This window comes from Pygoscelis adeliae, unplaced genomic scaffold (genome assembly GCF_000699105.1).
Source record: "Pygoscelis adeliae isolate BGI_AS28 unplaced genomic scaffold, ASM69910v1 Scaffold286, whole genome shotgun sequence".
Lineage (NCBI taxonomy): Eukaryota > Metazoa > Chordata > Aves > Sphenisciformes > Spheniscidae > Pygoscelis > Pygoscelis adeliae.
The window spans coordinates 4015870-4033610 of NW_008825076.1; the positions used below are offsets into that span (position 1 = coordinate 4015870).

At 38.3% G+C, this 17741-nt stretch overlaps 1 protein-coding gene across 1 annotated transcript in view; it reads left to right on the top strand.

Moving 5' to 3' along the window:
- The window catches only part of PFDN4 (prefoldin subunit 4), a 4354-nt gene extending 1253 nt beyond the window's left edge, over nt 1-3101 (top strand). Inside the window, exons 2-5 of the mRNA XM_009326858.1 lie at nt 242-464; nt 898-1005; nt 2008-2151; nt 2448-3101. Coding sequence (XP_009325133.1) covers nt 242-464; nt 898-1005; nt 2008-2151; nt 2448-2579 — 607 coding nt within the window. The 3' untranslated portion in view covers nt 2580-3101. The remainder of the gene's footprint in view (nt 1-241; nt 465-897; nt 1006-2007; nt 2152-2447) is intronic.
- Nucleotides 3102-17741: the final 14640 nt, after the last annotated feature.

Genomic DNA, 17741 nt, shown 5'->3' on the forward strand with positions numbered 1-17741 from the left:
CGGCGTCTCTCGGCGCTGGGGCGACGCGGCCTCATCGCTGTCTCCCGCCGCCTCCCACCCCTCGCTCCGGCTCCCCGGAGGTGCCTCCCTGAGCGCCTGCTCCCCGTTCACGCAGCCCCCCGGGCGGCAGCCCTGTGCGGGGCCGGAGGGGGGATTCCCTTTCCCTAGGCCGCTGCCGGGTCAGGCCCGCTCCGGGTTAGGCCCTGCCGAAAACACCCCGGTCGCTTGCGGGTGCGTCAAGGTCCTGGCGTTGTTGTCTTGGCTCTGTCGAAATCGCTTATCGTGCCGTCAGACGTGGAAGTGCGGATGTGGTTACACCGACGCTGCGGAGTCCGCTGGCGCAGTTTGTTGTGGACTGGCTAAAGCCCTTTTTGCCGCGCGAACTGTCTGTAAGTGGAGGACACCCAACCCGTGTCCAGCAGCGGGTCGCCCGCCCGCCGCAGCCCCTGCCGCCGCCTCCGCAGGTCAGTCAGGGAGAGTCTGCCTCAGGCACGGTTCAGCGGGTTTAAAATCTCCTGTCGCGCCGTAGCACATCCCAGCTAACCAATTAGCATAAAATGGTGTTGCTGACAGCTTACATCGGCGTGTTGCGCTGTACCCTGCAGTGATCTTGGAGCAGAGGTGTCTGGTTCAACTGTCAGTGCTATCAAGAAAACAGCCTTTGGTATTAGGATGCCATGGACAGCTGGTGTTTTAATTGGATGTTGGTAGGGCCTCCGCCCAGCGGAATGTGGGTATTGCTGATGTCCTTGAGGAGGCGTTTTAAGGAATCAAGTGTATAAGCAGAATGTAGTGGCTGTAAGGTTATTTTTCAGAAGCTTTGTAGGAGTAATCTTGTAGTGAGAGTCAAGTTAATGTAAGAAATGAAGTCTTCATTTTGATCTCTCCTCCTTGCAGGCTGCAGAAGATGTCAATGTTACTTTTGAAGATCAACAGAAAATTAACAAGTTTGCAAGAAATACTAGCAGGATCACAGAGCTGAAAGAAGAAATAGAAGTGAAAAAGGTATATTTGCTTCAGATATCACTTATTCATTGTTGCTCTGAATTAATTTTCAGCTGTAACACAGAAAATAGGGGCTGTGGATTACTAATTTGGGATTTGAAAATAGTCGGAGAATGTTAAAGTGGAAAAAGAGGTCATGAGAAATAAAGGGCACTAGTGTATTTCTGCATGCGGTTCTTAGAACTCCGTAGTTGTCATACATGAAGCATTGTCTATATATAATGGCTGTTTGTAGTGTTCTTAAAATTTCCTGCCTGAGATTGTTCATATTTACTTTTTCTTGAACCAGTAAGGCCGTTGTTTGTTACGTTCTTCTTTCGATGTGTTGACAGAGATTGTCATTATGAGTGCAGAGGTTTTCTTTTGCTCGGCTGAAGAGGGTACATCGTTCTAACTTTCTTTTTTAGTGTTAATTCGCTTTCCTTCAACATCAGTCGTAGCATTTCCAAAGAAGTTTTACTGAGTTTTTTAAAAAAATGCTAGTACTGTCACAAAATGTTTTCTATAATGACTTTGCCTGATATGTGTATTGTAAAAATGTTGCCTTTTTATGTTGATGTTCCATTGATGGCTTAAGGTGCTGGGACTCTAAGCAATCCTACTTTTACAATAAAGTAATTAACATTTGCCATCTTATTTATTATTTTTTTCTGTTATCTAGCTAAATAAAAGAATTCCTGTGTAAGAGCATATCAGATATTGGTGAAACTTAAATCTGAAGTGTTTTCCCCTTGTCTGGACAATTAATTATCCTATTAATGACAGATAATGAGTATTGACTAGAAATTTCTACTGGTACAGCTCCATTGAATTAAATACTTATGCTAAATTACAGCTCTGGAACTGCTCTGTTAAACATGTTGATATCATGCTGGCAGGTAGGATTTTTGCCCAAAATGAAGACTCACCGAGTTCATTATTCAGCTGATAGCATGACAATGTATCTATTGAAATAATTTACCTAGTACAAAGTGACCACCTTTCTTATGTCTTGATAAACAGAAACAACTTCAGAACTTGGAAGATGCTTGTGATGACATCATGATGCTTGACGATGGTGATTCACTTCTGATACCCTACCAAATTGGAGATGTCTTCATTAGTCATTCCCAAGAAGAGACACAAGAGATGCTGGAGGAGGCAAAGGTTTGTCTGGGCAGTGAGCATTGGAATGGGATGATCTGTTCATCCTTTGAACCTTTTACTTCCTAAAGTTCATGTTTGAATTACGATTTGAGGAGGGGGATGTGCATGCACGGTAAGTCGTAACTGGGATGTCAGTATACAAAGTCATGCTAGCCTTTGTTTGGCCCCATAATAAGTCTTACAGCCTGACTTGGCAAAAAGTTGGCAAAGAGGTAATACTTTGTTGTTTATACGTTGCTGACAAACATGACTCAGTTTGTTTTACATTACTAGTTGATTTTTTTTTTCTTTTTCAGAAAAGTTTACAAGAAGAAATTGAAGTGTTAGAATCCCGAGTGGAATCAATTCAGAGGGTGTTATCTGACCTGAAAGTTCAGCTCTATGCAAAGTTTGGAAATAACATAAATCTTGAGGCCGAGGACAGTTAAAGGTGTTCTAAATATACCGTACAACTTTTCCTTGTTTTATTAAATGTTTTGACATTGTTACAATTACATTTAAAAAAAAAAAATCCACCACTTTTTTGTTTTGTTTTTTGTTTAAGTTTCCTGTCTTGGGTTCCATCTATTTAATCAGAGCTTTCTTATTTTGGTTATTGCAGTTATTTATTTGTTTAGGAAACTTCGTACTGTTGGTAAAGCATCAAGATTGGAATATTTGCATTGTTGATTAAAGTAATAAAGTCAGGCACATATTGTAGTTTCCTTGGTCTTTCCCACTTATGAAAATACTTAAGTATAAAAACAATAGAAATGGGGAATTTTTGATTTGCACTGTCATGCCTGTTTGAGAAAAGTTTCTCTGTAATACATAGGGCATGATCTCACAGTCAGCTGTAATGCTATTTAGCTGTTTTTAGCAGCCCTCCTGGAAATACTAAATCTATCCTTTGTCTTTCAGTCCTAACTCACATAGCACAAACGCTGTTAGCTCAGCGCACAACATGGCAACAAGTTGACAGGGGAGAAAGGAGGGCTCTTTAAAGCTCGCATTGGTATTGAAGAAAAGCTTTTGGAGTCACAGTCATATTCAGTCATTTACTACTTTGTATTTGGGAATCGCAAAAGATGCTGTAAGTCAGAGTGGTGTCTTAACTTCTAATTTTCCTGAACAACAGTTTTATAAATCCACATTTATATATCAAATTAATGTCAGAATTGTTCTTAGATGATGTTGCTATGTCAGCATCAGTCCCTGGAACTGTGTCTCCCATCACTATGTGGAGTTGAATGTAATTTTTAAATGTCTTAATTTGCTGACCCCTTACATCCTTAAAAAAAATGAGGTGCTGTCTCACTGTAATTCAGCTTTTGGACTGTTGCCTGCTTTGATTAATGTATTGTTCCGTGGAAATACCTGCTCATTATGACTTTGTTTTTAAAAATTAAATCTCAGCGTACATAAATCGTCTTTTTAAGCTATTTTCCAAAACAGTGTGGACAGAGAATTCAGTTGCCCAAATATTAATCTACAGTCATTGTTTTTAATATGAATAATCAGAGTATGAGATGACTATATATTTATAAAGTGATTAGTACCTGCCTATCATAGATCAATCGCGTAGCATCTTTTCTTCAAACAGTGTGAATGTGGGTGAAAAAAAACCCCCACTTGGTTTCTCTATTATTGAAGTAGTTTTAACAGGGTAGTGAAATTGAACTTGGATTTTCAGTACACCTGAGCAGGATTTCACCAGTGGGTTGTTATTTATGAATTACAGCGTTGTAACTTACATAGTTGTTTACGTAAGTTTGTTAAGGTTGTATATAAGGTTTAGCATAGCCGTAAGAGAAGACTGTCTTCAACAGCGAAGCTCTAATACCTCAACACGAGCACTTATATTACATACAATGTATATCAGCTGCTGGCTGTAAGTCTCAATAGCTGTGCTAATGTTCTGTCTAGCCCTGGCGTTTCCCAAGTTTCTCTTCGGTAGAATTCCGATGGTTTGTATGCTTCTGCTGCTGAACATGTGTACAAATACCCTGGCTATAACTGTACAGATTTTTAACCTTGTTTTCTAATTGGTTGTGGTTTTAATTCAAACCTGTGCCTCAGGAAAGAGTTCAAGTTTTTCCTTACTTTCTGAGTGAATACTTCGGCTACTCTTAGGTAAAATGTGGATATGGTAGCCACGGCAACTCTGCTGCTCTATCTGCCAGCCAGTGCTTGTTGCAAATCAAGTGTGTTGGGCCTTCAAGGAGATATAGGTGTTCCTCTGCATAATTTCTGAACCCTCCATACAGTTTTCTGCATTAGGTAGGCATTTGGCACCAAACTACTTGGAGCAGTTCTGGGTTGACCAATTACTGTTATTTTAGGCACTAAGGGGAGAAGAAGGTGGCCATTTATTTGAGAGCAGGTGATAGGACTGTTGTGGACTTAGGTGACTCAGCTCTGCCTCACCCTGCTTTATTAGATATAGCTTTTAGTCCTTCAGGACAGTGCAGTTTGAGAGCTAAGTAATGCAAGGTTACAGTCATAGGAGGTGCTGGTATCTTGAGGTTTTTTCTAAACAGCCAAGCAATTCATTTGGTATGTTAAAATAAACCATCCAATGCACTTGTCTTTATAATTATAAACAAAAGAAAATGTAAAAGACTTCTTTTTCCAGGTGAAAACTGAGCTAGTGATGGAGTTTGACCCATAATGAGAAGCATCCAGCAGATGGCATCAAAGAACTGGGAAACCCATTTTATGGTAAACCCATGCCTAGGCTGTGAGTGCCAGGGCTGATTTTAGTAAAGTGAAACTTTGGCTGCAATGATTACCTTCTCATTAATTGGTTGGTAACACGTTAAAATTCACTCCTAAGTGACTGCTGTGCCAGCTCTGCAGTTCTGAGCATATTCACGGCTGTGCAGACTGCAGGTATTTAAAACGATCGTGATTTCCAGATAGGCCACAGTATGGATATGGCTTCATTACGGGGGAAAAAAAAAGGCAGCTAGTAAGGTTTAACTGTGATTCCAGTGGCAGCTGTAAGGCCGATGAGGACCTTAGTTCAGTAAAGGACCCAAAGGGAGAATGCTGGCAAGGTGTGGAGAGCTTGCATTATCCTTGCTGTTCTTCGGTATTATAGAAGGGGAATTGTCCATATATACAGCCCTGGTGTTTAGGGAAAAGAAGGCTGTTAGAGTGTTCCTGTAAATGCCAAAGGCCTTTCCTGTCTGGTGCTGGATTTTAGTCCTTTGGGGTTTGTTTTGTGACATCCTCCCCCCTTATTTCCTTTCTTTTTTTCTGGTTATCATGGTGTTGGTGTATTTTAGGCCATTTCGCTAGGCCTTCCTGTGCTACTGGAGTTTAGGCTTTTACACATATGATGCGTCTTTCCTGTTTGCTTAGTCCTTAACTACAAATTGTATGTCCATGAAGCCTTGAAAATCTAGGTGCCTTTTTGCACATGTAATGTCCAGTTTCCTTGTAAGGTTTGGACAATTGTGTTTGCAAGTCAGGCAAGTAATTATGCAACAAACTTTTTCAGATTAGTCTCTGGATTTTTGTAGTTTACAGAACATGCTGTCCCAGGCTATCATTTCATATTTTTATACGTGTAAAATAGAACATTCAGGAAACTTTTTTGTTCTTAAGTTGTCATTGTAGAAGTTAAGTTGCAGATTGTCCATCAGTTGCTTGAAACTTTTTGACAGAGTCCTAGTTTTTCCTTTTAATAACCTTTCTCCTCCCTAGTGAATATATGTAATTGTTTCTCAGTTGGCATTTATTCTGGTGCCCTATCTTCAAAGTACCTTTTATTTTTGGTAGATTGGAAATTTCTGTTATCTCTAATAGTGTTCGCCTTACAGTTATCTTGTTCAGATAATATAAGTCCATGAAAAAAACCCTGATCCTTTATGCACCTCTGTACATGTCATGAATCATTTAGCTGCACTTGGCAATATACATTTTTTAATATCGTTGTCAGAATGCAAATAGTTTACTGTCGTTCTCTGTATTGTCAAGGGAGTGACATTTGTAAAGCACTTCAAAGATGAAATGTACCGTAGAAGTGCTAAGTGTTATTTTAATCTAAGGGCTTCGTTTAGAGCATTGGGCCAATGATCTCTTATGATCTCTTAGTGATTGAATTAGCTATTCAGCTCCATTTTTGTATTAAAATACAGTTTCCATACTGTTTTTGTTTGGCAAGTCACAGAGCCACCAGTGGCTGGCTTTTCACTCGGTTGCAGCAATTAAAGCAGGTAAACTAGCAAAACTGCAGCCAGTGAAATATAGCTCATTTCAGTGCATGATGTCAAGGAGACTTAACTTACTAGTTTTTCAAAGCAGCCTGCTAAAAACTCTGTAAACATAGTAGGACACAATTATAATACTTGTTACATTTTCAGGGGCTTGTTTGTGATTCTGTATCTTGTCAGCTGATACAAAAATGTTTTCCACATGATGATCTCTAGCATAACCTTCCTCAGTGGAACTTTCATTATTGCTCATTGCTTTTGTATAGAAGATCCTCGGATACCATTACACTCCATAATGTAAATGTGGTTGATAATTATTCAGTAATTATAGGAAGCGGTGTGTAGCCGAAGTACAGATAATTTTGTGGTATTAACTATCACTTCAGAGAGCAAAAAGAGATTGAATGCTGAATACTAAAGCCATATTTTCTGTAGGAGCAACAGAATTAAGTAGTTTGGTTTGCATGAGTCAGTGGTTCAGATAATTTACCTAATGTTATTCTAATAGTCTGATTCATGAAAGAGAAAAAAAAAAAAGTGGATGTGTATAGGCATGATAAGGCCTGACAGAAATTACTTAGAACCAAGTTTGTCCTTATATTGATTGTATGAGTCATACAGAAAAACAAATTATTTTGCAATTAAACGTTAGCTGCTGATTGGACTGCACAGGACGCAGTGTACCAAACACAGGCATAAATGGCTATGAAGGAGTTCCCTCAGCAAGAGATGAAACAGGTTTACAGTTAAGGGGGACTGCATCCAGCTGTTAGAGATGTAATAAAAAAAAAAAAAACTGAGTAGAACGTCAGACATTTACTGCAGATTTACAAAAATCTTTTGTTTGCTGTTGCTCTCCAAAGCTGGTTAGTATACTGTGACTTTGACCTCAATTTTTAAACTGCAGGTATCATTAGGTGGCCCTCTAGTCATGCCAGCAAACCCCACACTTGGAGACGCTGAGTGATGGGGTGCAGGGTTATAATGTAAGTTCATCAAAGGATTGCTTCAGGATAACCGCTGTGGTCTGGTCTGGCATTGTTACCACTTGTACATCTTGTCTCTCCTTTCCCCTGTACTTGATGTTGAAATACAGGCTCGGCCAGTACTATGCCTGGCCATTTCCTTAAGCTATTAGGAAAATTTTCCTGTTTGCTTTCTCAACACAGCCCAGCACAAGTGAAGAAAAACATTGTTCAGTGGATTTTTAGATTCTGTCAGGTTTTACCCCTTCAAGCATGGTACAGAAGTCCATCATATCATCATGTTTGGATGATTTTCTTGCCTTGTTAACTGTAGCTAATAGGATTGTGCATACCAGACTTACAGTGCTCTGGTGAAGTTACAACTTCTTTAAAATTATATTTACAGTTGAAATTGCTACTGTCTATTAGGTATCTGGATAGAAGTGTGAATTAAACCAGACTCATTGGTAAGGGCTAGTCATTGAACAACAACAACCTATAGCACACAAGTATAAAACCTGACTGCCTTTGGGTACACAATGGCAGTAAATCAACTCAGATAAAAAATATTAATCTCAATGCACATGGCTAAGGACTGATGGTAACTCTACACCCAAGACTTTTTTATTAACACTTCAGGGGAAAATAATAAAACTTTGTTTCATTTTTGTTGCAAAAACTCTTTCTTCCCCAGTTGCTTAATATTGCTATTAAAAGTTCATCCATGAAAGCTTTAGTTTGCTTTTGAAAATGTCTCCCAGCACCAGTGTTAAATGTGTCTATGCTCCCAAACAGCCTCTGGGGAAGTGTTTAAACTTGAAGACTTGCCTCCCCTTTGTAGGGGTTAGAGAAGTGTTCATATGTTTTTCATGTATGTGCTACCTAAGACAAATACATTATGATAATTTATGCTCTTGAAAAGAAGAGCAATGGATGTGTTTGAGATGTTCAGGATAGCATTTATAGTGGTTGACTTTTGATGAGAGAAGCAAGGATGATGTCACCCACAGATGGAAATCCCGGTAACTCCTGTGCTGCTTATGTAGTTAGCTGTGTTAAACCTCTTGTAAAAATGTGTCCCAACCATTTTACACTTTTTTTTTTTCTGTTGAGGTGCAAAGTCAAAACCATGTTAAGGGTGACAGTACATTTTTCCCCCTCCTTGGCTTATACAGTTATTTACATGAAAGAAACAGCAATTAGGGGATAAGAATTGTAAACAGATACATGGTTAGGTAGGTTAATACAAACACGTCCCTCCAAGTCAGTAGTTGAAGTCATGCATAGTCCTTGCTGTATCTGTAATTATTCAGCAGATAGGTAGAAATATTAGCAAACTGTTCATTTCATGTTTGTGGCTATGATCCTTCATGAAGGCAGGCCTCTTTAAACCCTACAGCATTTCCTCTACCTCCTTCTCCCCTCCCCAGCTACTTTTCCCACTGCCGTAGAGAGTAAATCTGGTAGGCTTATTGAAGCAAGGTAGGAGTACACAAATACACACAGACTGTCTAAGCAGATGGGACCATGTTGGTACACTGTACACTTTGCAGAACGTGCTGCTACAGCGCATATGCAGGCAAATACAAATATTAAGAATTACTATTTTTAAAAAAAGGAGCAAAATGGACTTCACTGTAGAAGAGTTTTGGCCACGATAACACATTTTATTATGGTCATGATCTTTGATTTTACAAAAGTGGTAGCAAAATCGACTGTAGAATTTATTTTACTAGTTAATTTGTTCTACAACATTTGATGGAGCTACAGTTGAGGATGTTTTTCTTTCTGTTCTCTTCACCCTCCAGCTTTGGACATTAGTGGTAGGGAGTAGCTGTGTGACTGCTTGTGGATGTTACTGTGAGATCCCTGTTGCAGAGGTTTTGCAGGTATTCTCTCCCAGATTATCCTCCTCGCAGTTCATTCCTGTATGATGTAGCCAGCGAGGAGATAGTGATATTTATTAATAGCCAAGGAGTGCGTTATAGCACTCATGTTTACCTGTACCGTCACTTCTCTGGCACCTCATTATTGCAGGTACAAAGTACCACGGGATGAAGAACTGGATATATGATACCCTATATAGACAAGTGTGGGTTGGTTGGTTGTGGGTTTCTTGTTTTATTTTTGTTTTTTTTTCAAGTTCTTGAAGAAAAAGTAACTAGAGGGCACAAAGTACAAGTTTATAGCCAGCTTTGCGTTGGATACAGTAGCTGCCAGACTTTAACAAAGTTAAAAAAAAATGGTTTTTTATCTCTACAATGCTGTTACTTTCTACTGTGGTAGCCACCTTTATCTCAAATGAGTCATGGAACTTTCATGCTACTTTTAATGCGCACCAACCAGTATTTTGCATTTCAGCCACATGTACTGTAAGTGACACTTAGCTGGTGCTTTGCATTTTTACATCTAGCTTGGCCTTCGTATGCTTTCACTTTTCCAGACAACAGACTGCTAAGTAGCTGTGTGTATTTATAATGCTGTTTGGTGACATCAGCACAAGAATTTCACATCAGGTTGACTTTTATTTATTGTCACTGGCTAGAACTTCTTGACACATAATTTTGTTTCCATTATATTTGATATGACAAACATCTAATAAAATTGCATTTCATTTTATATCAAAGCAAAGATTTATTTAATATCATCATGAAGTTTCAACTGATGCCTGTTGCTATGACAACATGCTGTAACTTTGTGGTTAGCATAGGAATTATCTCAAGAATTTCCTGAGTTTCACGTCAAGTATGAATAGCTTGCAAAGCTTTACTTACACTAAACAGGACATGTGGCAGAAAGATCACAGGCTCGTTCCTTCTGCTCCTTAAATGCTGGTTTCAATTCCCTCTTACTTCAAAGGTGAAGTTCTTGATGTGAAAATTGATGCAAAAGTTAGGAAATTTTTCGGAGTAATTTGTCTGTAACCTGCTATTTTCATTTGTCCTTTGTACTGCAATGGAGAATACAAAGTCTGCTTTTTATTCCACAGTAGATTTGGTGCATTGATAATGGAGCTCTGGATCGAGCTTGGCTATAGTTCGTGCATTTCCTAACACGCTGAAAAATATGCATTTAGGCTCTTCTCTGCTTACATGGTGACCTGTAGCTTCATGTTGAAATGTTTATATGTCAATTAATGGAGGTGTATAGATGCTAAGATAATGAACACCATTCACAAATTGGAAAAACAAATTAATCATACAATTAAAATAATGTAAAATGGAAAAGTGATTAATTCAGAGCCAAAAGAAATCAATTCCCCTTAGCTGTAATGAATTCTGAAGGGAGCAAATGAGAGAGATTCTCTATAAATGTAACTTTTTTCTGAAATCTCAGCTATTTCCAGTGACTACCTCTTCATTAATGCGTACATCCAAGTTTATTCTATACTATTTTTCAGATAAGGCCACAAAAGTTGGTTGTTACGCATCAATGTACCACTTACACTAGCTGAATTATATGAACCAAATTGTGTCACATTCTATTCTGTTAATCATCATAATGAAAGGAGAAAGCTCTAGTTCAGCTTTGAAAATGCTGCTGTCTCGGTCTTTTGGTTGTGAAATAGAACTGAATTAATGCGCTACAGTAGTCTGCATAATTATACAGGAACAATTTATTTAAGGCACAAAGCAAACATGGAAATTTGCAACAACTCAAAAAAAATAGAATTATTTCCATTTTGTAGCTATTATGGTTCATTTGGAAGCAATGGAGTAAGAAAGATCTATGAACCAACTTAGAGCTTGCTGTGAAAAGGTGACACCAGCAATGTTTGAAATGTCTGTACTATATTTTATAGACAACAGAAATGCAGTAGGGTTTTCTGTTCACAGTGCATTAATGAGTTCCATCCTAGCTATTTCTAAAGGGGTTCTGAGCTCACATGGAAAAACAAACAATGCTTTGCAAAAACATCTAAGCTTCATTTTTATGTATACTTGTGCAGATTTCCTGAATTCATTGCTGTTGCATTTGTACAAAATCACTGTGTGTGGAATTCAGGGTGGAAACACAATGAGAAAATAAGTTTCATTTTTGTTTCCTGTGTTGTCTTTTGGGATTTTTTATTGGTGTTAGTACTTTCATTAAAAGTCATTGAATTTCATGGCATTAGGACTTTCTCCTACACAGAGAAAGCTTGTGGCAGTCCCTCTAAATTCTTTCTTTTACCTAGATGTGGAATTTTACAGAGTTTACAGGGAATCTTATGACTGTAGCTGGGAACAAGAAGAGATGCTACTTTCAGACATCCAAGCCCTTTTGTATGTCGGAAACAGCTTTGCTGATGATCTTAGCCATTACAGAAACAGCAGTGCGGAGCAGGAAAATCCTCAACAATCTGCCCACTTTTCTCTGTGGTTAACATTTCAATTTTCTTGAAGAATTAGGGTTGACCCTTGTCTGCTAAACCATTACTGAGTGCCCCAGACACATTAGGCTAGAGGAAGTGAATTAAACAGAAACTTTACCACTATCTATAATGTGGTGAATGTAAGACCACACATGCAAAGATCTCTGCCTTAGTAGCAGCAAATGTCCTCAACTCAGTCTGCAAAAATTGGATGTGATTTGCATTAAGCAAATGGTTTACATTTTTCCTAGACGTTGTGTTAAAATTGACTCAAAATTAGTACCAAAGCCTATGAGAAATACTGATTTAGAACAAAAAGCAGTAATTGGTTTTATCTCTTAATTTCTGCTTTTGCCTGTTCTCTTGAAAAAAAAAAAGGTGACTGGTGTATGTATACATTTTTTTAATGTCTCTGCAATGTAATTTTCAAGGTTTTATTACTATTTTTCACAAATGGAAAATCTGAAAAAGCCCATGTCGTTACTTACCATATTTTCTTTCTTCCCTGTGGCTTAAAAAGGGGCACAATCAGTAGGCAAGGCAACATTACTGTGAGAAGAAAGGACAGAGCCATTTTTATAAAGAATAATGAGATGAAAAATACAGCGAAGCCTACAACTGTTCCTTTCTTGATTATTGATATTGAGCTTTATTAGAGCATTTAAAAGCTTGGAAGGGATTACAGTCACATAGTACTGGCTACCATGGAAATGCCACTTCAAATGATAAACCCCTTAGAGTGATGCTGGTATTTCAGAGGATATAACAAGTAATTATTCAGGTGAAGAAGTGAATTTTTAGTAGCTCTTTGGAAGTGATTTCTTTATTCTCCCCCACCCTCTTTCCTCCTGCCTTTTTAAAAGAGCTAATCTTATTTCATCTCCATTTTCTGTGAAGCAGGTATTTGGAATGCTTATCTCAGCTTTCCAAAGCAGTATACAGTACAGTGATCACAGCTAAAAACACACCTATCCCTAGTGCCTGCAAAATGTTAAAACAGAAAAGAATGATTGTTTCCGAGTCCCCAGGGAGAGGAAAATTCTTTTCCTTTAACTGTTGTAACAGTATGAGTGGAACAGAGCCAGACAGCCGTGATGTCCAGTCTGTTGTAGCTTAAGACACAAAGCACATGTAGCTGTCCTGCTTTCAACTAGCCATTTGTCTGGACCAAGAAGAGCTGGATTTTGAGCATGAAAGTATGTTTGGAAGAGCTGGACATTTGGATGCTTGTTTTTTAGCCAGAGCCTGCTAGGTACAGCAGTCATTAAAAGAAGCAGCAAGGTAAAGATATGCTGACATTTATACAATAATCCTTTGGGGTTTACTTTTCAGAGGAGGTTCAAACTGTGTTATATTGTATCTGAGCTAGTTCATAAAAGCTGAAGACTTGAGGCACGCAGAGTGTAGCCTTTTGAGTACGGTGCAATTTATAAACTGAGAGTTTAAGCTCCATAATTCTGCTGGCCTCCTTTTAGAGGTTGCACCCATTATTCTCAGATAATAATAAAAAGCCTGTCATTTGCGTAAAGATCCAGTCAGTGCTAGAAGCTTTACCAAAACAAAATATTTATACTCTGTGTCCTAGGGACATCACTGCAACTGCCCAAGTATTTTGTGAAGCTATGTACTCCAAACCAAGAATTAGTCATGAAAAAGTAATTTTTAGGCAAGAATTGCAAGTAAAAAAAAAAGAATCTAAATCCATTGGAGGTATCTATTTTACAGTAATTTCATCTGGCAACTTAGAGTTGAAATCTGTGGATTTAAGTGGAAGGGATAAATCTTATCAGAGGGACTTCCTTTCTGTTACTAAACACAGTCTGCTTGCAGATTCTATAAGTGTGTGGCTGAGAATTCACCATTATACAGAATTTGGAAAATTAAATTATAGAAATGAAAATCCTCATGGAAGGACTAATAATTCCTCCATTACCAATGCAGTGAAGCCAAGACTTGAAACAAAAATGAGACCTTGAGCTCCTTAAAGTCTATCTTACGTCCTCGGCAGAGGATGAATTCCAGCCATTTAACCAGGAGCAGGGATGGGTGTATTCTAAATCTTCAGCAAAAGTTTTGCCTGGCATGCAGTGACATAGCTTTCTGAACACACAGGATTCAAAAATGTTGCAAACGTTCTTCTTGGCACATAGAGTAGTTTTGCTATATTCACATTAGCCATTCCAATGGAGACTATGTAGGATGACAGAAAACTTTAACTTGCCTCTTCAGTTATGGCAAATACAGAATTTTGTGCTGTTTTAATAATATGTCTCCTTACAATTGACACAGGTGAAGAAAAGCAGCCCCATGCAAAGAGTTACTAGAACTGAATAAATAATTCACGATGAACAGTTTATTCAAACACATTGTTTCCCATTCTGTTCACAAATTGGCCACAAATAGAGTGACTTTTTTATTTGATCAATTATTCAAGAAATTCATTAAATAATTCTTGGTCTCCAATGCTGTCATGTCAGCTTTATTAAAAATAGGAGAGATTTGTAAAGCAACCTGTTTAATTGGACACAAATCTTTTGCTATGGATCTTGTTTGAATGATACCATTACCATTCAATCAACCATTAAGTTGATTAGAATCAGGGGTTTAGTTAAAATGACTTTGCTTTTTCATCTGACATTTGATTTTTGTCTAGGCAGCTCTGTATTTGCTTTGAATTTGCTTATTTTCTTATAGCTACCAGTATTCCTGAAAATAAACACATTCACAGTGGCAACCGCCAGAGGAACACCACCAAATTCTGAGATGAGTATTACAAGTGGAAGGATTAAGACAATTTCCCAGCGAGACCGCAGGGTGTACTTAATATCAACGGAGTCAGGCCAACTCTTACCATTAACTTCATTTTTTAAGATATAAGCCAACCATTGACACAGGAGAGAAAGTCATTGACTGAAGATTTTCTTATATTCTACATAAACATCACAAAAATAACCTCTTCTTGAGGCAGTCAGGGCAACAGTTCTCCAGGCTGAGGGGCTACCCAAAGAAAATGTTGCCATAGGTTAGTTCTATTCTCATACCCGCCTTTGTTGTGACCACAATGGATCACTCTCAAAGGTATGACATGGGCTGGAAGGATTTTTAAGCTAAGCTGGTGTGGCTTTTCTGACACTATCATGAGCACTGGGCACTTCAGGACAGCATTCTGATTCACTACAACAATAACTTCATTCTGATTGGGTGCTGTGAGAATATAAAAAAGCTTAATTTCTCATTTTCTGAACATTTAACCAAAATCAGTATGCTCTTGAAAATACTTTTTTTTAAACAGTTTCTGTTCAGTTCTTTTTCTCCTCCTCAGATTAGCTAGATGTGTTTACTTATCTGTCTCAGCTATTGCAAGAGTGAATTGATGTTTTCAGAGCTTTGTAAAGCATCATGTAGGTGTCAAGATTTTAAATAATCTCTCAGATAGCATTTATCACTATATTTAATAGGCTTTCAATTAGAATGCCAATTAAAACTGATTTGTTTTAAAGAAACAGACATTTTCAATTACAGCATGCACATTCAGCTTTATTTAATTGCAGCAAGATTGCTGAAATGCTGTCTTTATTCCTAGATGCGCAAGGACAAAGCTTTTACTCAATTCTCTGCAATTAGGATGAAGTAGGAACATTATCTCAGCAGGTGCAGAATAGCTCAGAATGGAAGAGCTGAGGAGCAGATTTTGTGGCCCTGCTGGCTGAATGGCAGTAATACTCTAAAGAGATCTGCCCCAAAACAGGATCTGGTTGCCTGCATTTATTGTGCTAAAGTCCGCAAACACAGGCTCAAGAGAAGCTGGAATTAGTTGTGGTAGCTAGATCTCCCACTTCTACTGCAGAGTTCACCATCCTGTGTTGAAATTCTTCACAACCAATATGACTAATGCCTCAAGGAAGTGGCACAGTTGCAGACAACCTTGGCGCGGATCCTGAGCTTCCCCTTCAGTCTGCTCAGTGCTACTTCTGTGGGACCATAAGGGCATGATGCTCTAAGACAAGAGAAATAGTCGTCTTGTTCATCTGAGGCTAGCATTATCTGCCTTATGTGGGATGCTCTTGACCCTCCTGGAAAGTAATGGTGGACTGGAGGAATAGTTTAAATGAGACTACTTGGGTATTGAGCCCTGGGGGCAAGAAGGGCAGGCTCCAGACCTTATGATTCTGGTCCAGCAAAGCCCTGAAGAGTATATGTAATCCTAGCCTGTAAACAGTCTGAAAACAATAGGACTATACAAATATTTCAGAAGTTTGATAACAGCAAAGTTCCTAAGTCAGATGTTTAATATGCAGTATCTGCAAACCAGAGCCCGTATTCAGTATTACTTCCTTTCCATCACGCTCTCAGATCTCACTTTGCAAGTTCTATCTGTATTTTCTTTTACTTTGGAACACGCTATGCTGGTATTAAAAGGTGGTTTGATTTATGGTTTAGATTTTTTTGTCCATTTGTAAAGCAGCACAATGAGTCTTAATATGCCATCTATCAGCACTGTAAATCTCATGCTTCTAGATATTCTGATGTCAAGGCGAACTGCAGTCTTTGAAGTTTTAATAAAATAATCCCCTTACCAGCCAAAGGAAAGGTTTTCAAGATAGCAATTTCCTTCAGTTTTTCAGTGTGTTATGACTATGCACGAAAGCTGTGCTTCACTAACTACAGTTAGAGGAAGTGCACCTCTTGTGACACTTCTCATAGCTACGGATTTTAAGTGTAGATTTGGAATATAGCATTATAAATAGTGACACTGATCACTGGTGTGATCTGAAGTATCCTGTAAAAATAGTTAACTATCTTCTCACAAACATAGGAGCCTGAGTTTGTCTCAGTGACTTATCACTTGTCAGCTAAGCCAGGATAACTATGCATGGCATTTTGCAGCAGCAAAATAAATCATGAGCTTAAACCACCACAAAGCTTTCACCATCAATCAATCATTCACATTAAAAACCACTTGACTTCAGGTTAGTCTTCTTGCTACTCAGTGGTAATATTCTCATATTCCTTTAGAAAACTGAAGTGGCTAAAGTTGAGTGGCTAAACATTGAATTCATAGGTTCTTAGAACAATGCACAGCATGACGTTATGTATAGTAACTGTAATGGTGGTCCGTTCCCACATGAGTATTTGCGCACCTCTTTTCTGTAAGATCTGAAGTCAAAAAGTTGAAGATCGAAGTAATTTTGAAGCAGAATGTGACAAATGTTTGGACTGTGTGCCATATCCAAAATGGAACAGAATAAGCTTTTCAGCCACTTCTGTAATTAAAGTAAACAAGGCCAGAATAAACCCAGAGTAGAAAATAAATTGAGCTGAGGATATGATTACACCTAATTTTCATGAGCTTCATGTCATTCTGCATTCACAGCGTAATTCCCCTTTAGCACAACTGTAAGCATTTTGTTCTCAACTGGTCATTGATTCCTCTTATCCTAAGGAACAACTTTATCCATAAGCATCAAGAAGAATATGAATGTCCAACCCCTCTCCATAATAAATGTCATACTTTCAGGGAAAAGCTGCATTTGAATGCTCTCTCCCCGCTGCTGTTATATTCTTGGCACACATTCCAAATTTGAGCAAAAAAGATAGACCTAGTCTTGTGAGTCATTTTCTTGATTGATCTAATTTACCTTGAAGGTTAATGTATTCTAAACTAATTCAGAGATTAATAACCACTTAAAGATATATGAAGGGCATTTAACTGTATACCAGACAAGTGTTGTAACCTGGTTTATTATCTCTTCAATGACTTTGGGAGTTCATTTGATGAGATTTAAGAGTTATTTGATTGTTTGATACACAGAGTGGCAGGTGCAAAGCAAAAAGGTGTTTTCAGAGCTCACTAGTTAATTCTGAAAACAAGGATGAAATTCTATTTGCTTATGCTGCGTAATTCAAATAAAACATTTATGTTCAAGGTGATAATGTTTTTTCTTATGGCATTCATTAAAATTCTTTCAGTGATTAAATAATTAGTTGGACCAGAACAATGCTGGACCTGTCCATTCTCCCGCCTGCTTTTGACATCTAGGACAACGGAATTGATGCTGCTGCTCTTCCTCT